General features: G+C 44.6%; 1 protein-coding gene across 1 annotated transcript; it reads left to right on the forward strand.

Moving 5' to 3' along the window:
- The first annotated feature begins 2,729 nt into the window (after positions 1 to 2,729).
- Positions 2,730 to 3,819, forward strand: LOC119274855 (uncharacterized protein At4g14100-like). Its single transcript, XM_037555598.1, has 2 exons — positions 2,730 to 3,305; positions 3,410 to 3,819. Exons 1-2 carry the CDS (start codon positions 2,819 to 2,821, stop codon positions 3,601 to 3,603), a joined length of 681 nt encoding a protein of 226 aa, XP_037411495.1. The 5' UTR covers positions 2,730 to 2,818; the 3' UTR covers positions 3,604 to 3,819.
- The last annotated feature ends 1,340 nt before the right edge of the window (positions 3,820 to 5,159 follow it).

Below are 5,159 nucleotides of genomic sequence, written 5' to 3' on the forward strand. Positions count from 1 at the left end.
GAAATTAGTGGTTTGCAAGGAAAGAGTGGAGAGAAAAAGAACCAATGCGACCACGTATAGATTCCATAATAAATTAATTAGGTCCATAACGGGATTTGTTTGCAATGTGTTAAGATTTACGTGTTAGTTTTCTTAATAAAGAAATGCACTGATGTAGGGTGCGATTGGTTCGGGTAAGGAAAGATAGATTCGTGATATTTTGTATGTTAGGAAATTATTGGTTTGCAAGGAAAGAGTGGAGAGAAAAAGAACCAGTACGAGGGGGTGGTGGGAGGTGGGACGAATAAAAACCGGACGAAATTGGGAGGTGGGAGGGGGCGAGTAAAAACCGCCGAAAAAAACCAACGAAATTGGGAGGTGGGAGGGAGGATGAAAAAAACCCAGGGGAGGTGGGAGGAGGACAAAAATAAACCGTACGAGGCTACCAACTGCTCCATTAGGAGTAGAGATTGTTTGTGAAAATAACGTGCGACGATGACTTAGCGAGCGGATCACCTTAAAAAAGACATAGCGAGCAGATTCCCTTAAAACTGGTAGAAATGGATACGATTGATGACGTTGATAAATAGTGGTGAATGTTGGCATAATTTACTATCATCATGCATGGAAACGAATCATCAAGAAAAAGAATACTTCCTATTACTACACTCATAGGAAGCTTCCTAATCTCTGCTACCAAACAGTTTCTGCCCAAACAAGGAAGGAAAGTTATGGATGTGATTCGAAAGGAAACAAACGTTATGAAGATTAATTAATTTAGATTTGATCTTTAGAGATTGATTGTGATTGATTCTTTTACATAAAGACATTACTAAATAATTTGCGTCAGTATGGAAAGTTCTGATCCGTTCAATTTTTTTCGTTGTGTGAGAGGGTGAAGTGAAAATAAACCGATGAAGTGGGGGAGGTGACGAAAAAAATCTACGACGGTTAACCTACGAAAAAAAAATGGACGAAAGTGGTGGGACGAAAATTGACCGGCGGAGACTACCAACTGCTCAATTAGGAGTAGAGATTGGTTGGTTCAATTTTTTTTTGCGTGGAGGGAACTACCTGGGAGGTGGAAGGGAGTACGATAATAAACCGTCTTGGCTGAGCGAGAGGTGGGAGCAAGTACCAAAGAAGTACCAAAAAAGACCGGGTGAGGTGGGACGAAAATAAAACCCGAAACGCGACCTACCAACTAAGACATTAGGAGTAGAGATATTAACAAAAGTGCAGATCCCGTCCCACTCTTCACTTTTTGACAAAAAACTTCCGAATAGCAATCTTGGTGAGTGATCTCGACCGGGTTCGATCGGCATGGCGTGTCGTTCCTCCAGGAGTGGGTGCTGAGAGGAAGGATGGCAAACCTCCATTGTCAATCGGCCGGAGCTGCATCGTCATTTGGATCAGAGCATGGACGAAATCGAGATGGTAGAGGTTGAGGAATTTGTAGGACGTGAGGGTTTAGGGTGGGCATCACGAGAAATCACCCATATCTTGGGAGACGGCAGACCCGAGGTGCAGTCGTGTTCGTGCTTCAGGGGCTGCCACGTGCTGTCCTCACCGCCATCGCCTGTCGATGCCACTTCAGCGCCACGAGCATGGGACTGAGGGACGAAGGGAAGAGAAGGGAAGGAAGCGAGCTAATGACGTACCTATGTTTGGTATGTAATACCCTCCATTAAGAGTAGATATTTTCTTAAAATCGGTTATTTTGTTTCCTAATTAATGTGATTGAGCAATTTAAGGTAAGGTTAATTAATTTAGATTTGATATTCAGAGATTGATCGTGATTGATTCTTTCACATAAAGACATTACTAAAAATAACTTGCACCAGCATGGAAAGTTATGACCCATTAAGATTTTTTTCGTTGTGTGAGAGGGTGACGCGAAACTAAATCGGTGGGGTGGGGGAAGGACGAAAAAAAACCAGCGAAATAAAACGGGTGGGAGGTGGGAGGAAGTACCAAAGAAGTACCAAAAAAGACCGGGTAAGGTGGGACGAAAATAAAACCCGGAACGCGACCTACCAACTGAGACATTAGGAGTAGAGATAATCGTATTTTTTATTTTTTTTTAATTTAATATGTGTTTATAAGTTCACTTTTGTGGACTAGACATAAAAACTGATGGCTTCGGATGATGCTTTTTTATTTTTATTGACTGACAGGTCACTACATAACTATGATGGTTTGGACTGAAAAATCATCGAGTTTTACACAATCAAAAGAGATGCATAAAAATAAGTGTTGCACACGATAATACAAAAGGTGTACTTTTTATATGTTCATTTTTAAAGAGTATAAGAAAGATGGAGATGGATTATGTTGGCGTTCAAAAGTAATCCGCCGTTAAAATAATCCATCGATAAAGGACCCGAGACGATATTACTGGAAGGGGCCAAAAATTCACCAAGTTTTATAAAACAATACAAGTATATATATGCAACTAAAAAAAATACTAAAAGGTCCATGGCAACGCACGGGCGTTCTACTAGTGTAACTAAAAATTTCAGTAGTGGAATTGACCATTCTTGCGGCAATGGCCAATCTGCTAAACTTGATGTAAGTAGATCTGCATAATGACGTTGTATTTGGAACTATGCTAACAAGTGATACTCATCACTGAAACTGTGAAACATGATATTTGCTTCATTGTTTCTTTTATAACTTGACAAATCTCCAAGAAGCTTGTGCGGCTGAAATTGCTGCACATGGATGGTATAAATCTGCTGCCCACAAATCCATTGCTTTTAGTCACTGGTTGTCACCCCTCACTCACCACTCACCAGCAGACCGACAGGTGAAACCAAAGATAAGGTCCGGGACAGAGATGGCATGGCCACTGCTCCGGCAGCTCCTGCTCATCGCCGCCGCCACCACCGCGGCTGCGTCGGCCTCAGCGACGACGCCTGACCGGCCGGCGCCGTGGCCGGAGCAGTTCCACGCGGTGCTGTTCACGAACCTGACCAACGTCTCGATTGCTTCAACGGGCCCGCCGCTCCGCCTGCACGACCTGTACTACGATTGGCCGCGGCGGCGCAACCTGAACCTTATCCGGCACCAGCTGTCCGGGGACCCGCTGTACGACGTGGAGTGGAACAACGGCACCACCTTCTACTTCGACTCGGCCACCTGCCGCACGCAGCAGGTCCCCGTCGGCGTGCTCCCCCCCGGGTGGCTCGCCGACGGAGGCGCCGTCTACCTCGGACGCGAGACCACCGGCGGGATCGACTGCCACGTCTGGGGCAAGGCTGATTTCATCGTCTACTACGAGGACGCGCTCACGGGCCGCCCCGTCCACTGGAACTTCCTTGACGGTATGCACATCCCATTGCCACTACTGTTAGTTTATCAGCTCCAAAAAATCCATGTACGTACGTGATGTCTGAAACTTTATGGAGGTCTGCATGCATGCTTGCAGTGACGGGGTTACAGCAGTTCGTGATGAGCTTCGAGGTGGGCGTGGTGCTGGAAGATGACGACCAGTGGCAGGCGCCCGCGCACTGCTTCCTGGATGAAACTGCTAACCGGACCAACGAGGATGACGACCATCTGGATGAATGGCAGGCGGCCAGGCTATTCAGGAAGTTTGCTGGAGCTGCTGCCGCGTACTGAACATGTCTGAATCTGAATATAAATATATGGTGCGTGTTTGGCTGGCGAGCCACTCCTACATTACACGGGTGAACTATGTAATCTCGGGTTAGACCGCTCGTGCTTGTGTTATCTTGTCTCTTGTCTGTTAGTCATGTGTGTATATTTTGTAATGTAGAGCCCGGGGTACTCCCCTTTTCAAAAGTAATGAGATGTGTGCTTGCGTAAGTACTGCAACTATTAAATGTGTGACTTAGCTTACTTAAAGATAACCAATGATTAATTTTTTCTTAGACTATGCTATTACAAAACCATCACTGGAAATGTCACATCCCAGTCTATGGTAGGAACCAAACCTTTTGAAATATTATTGGGCATAAGGCTATCCCTAATAAGTCCCAAGTAATATACAAAGCCCTATTAGTTTTTTCCCAAAATATTTGAGTTGGATTTATTTTGTAGTCAATCCAAATCAAAGGGAATTATTCAAAAATGGTCATGTATTTTATTGGCAGGGAATATTATTTCCATAAGTCCAAATGACATGTTGAACTTCTGCCCACTTTCTAAAATGAATTTGAAACATATTTGGTTTTGAAACCAAATTCAAATTTAAAAAGAAAATATAAGTGCATACATTATATGTCCAAAATGCCAAACAAAAAATTTGAACATTCACAAATATTCCATTTGGAATTAGAAAATGTTCTCTATTTGAAAAAAAAATCAAATTCAAACTCTATTTGAATTTACAAAAAAGACGGAAAAAGAAAAAAGAAGAAAAATGGAAACAGAAAAGAAAAAAGGCCCATCTGGGCCAGCCAGCCTCACGCGCGCCCATCTCTCTCCCCCGAGCCACTGACATGTGGGGCCCGCATGTCAAGTCTGTCCCCCACCTCTCTCTCGCAACTGCCCACATCGCGCACGACCCCAAGCACGACTGCGCCCAGGTTGCGCACATTCACGTGCTCTCCGGCCACCGCACCTATAAATAGCCCTCGACCTCCTCATCATTTTGCCCCATTCGATTTGACCAGAGCATCGCCAGGCTGCATTCATATGGCACTAACTTGGCACTCATCTACTTTTTTCAGGCCACACCATCACAACCATCAAGACAGCGGCGCATGTCATGGCTGCACTGAATCTCCTTATTACCATAGTCACAGTCTGACTTTCTGGGCTTACCGCTGTGATGGTGGAAACTACACTGCGCCCAGCAAGTACTAGCAAAACCTTGAAGAGCTGTCCGCCACGCTGCCTGAGGCAGCCACCTCCTTCCCCTCTTTGTTCTACAAGTAGATGGTTGGTTCTAGCCAGGACAGAACATATGCTCTAGAAAGATGTCATGGTGACACAAAGGCTTATGACTGCAAGAGATGTCTCACTCAGGCCTTCCAGGATGCCCGGGTTGTGTGCACATTTAGGAAGAGTGAATCTATCTACTATGATGTGTGCAATCTTGGGTTTGCTGAAAGTAACATCATATTTCATTACAGAGATTTTTACCCAGTGCAAAGCATTCGACAAGGCTGCTAGTGAACTGCTTGCTGATGTGACATATACTTCGGGAATTT

The sequence above is a fragment of the Triticum dicoccoides genome, chromosome 3B, assembly GCF_002162155.2.
Source record: "Triticum dicoccoides isolate Atlit2015 ecotype Zavitan chromosome 3B, WEW_v2.0, whole genome shotgun sequence".
Taxonomy (NCBI): Eukaryota; Viridiplantae; Streptophyta; class Magnoliopsida; order Poales; family Poaceae; genus Triticum; species Triticum dicoccoides.

Bases quoted from the DNA above. Each gene is read 5' to 3' on its own strand.
- LOC119274855 (XM_037555598.1), top strand. From the start codon at position 2,819: ATGGCATGGCCACTGCTCCGGCAGCTCCTGCTCATCGCCGCCGCCACC. The intron at 3,306-3,409 runs GTATGCACATCC...GCATGCTTGCAG, and splicing joins CCACTGGAACTTCCTTGACG to TGACGGGGTTACAGCAGTTC.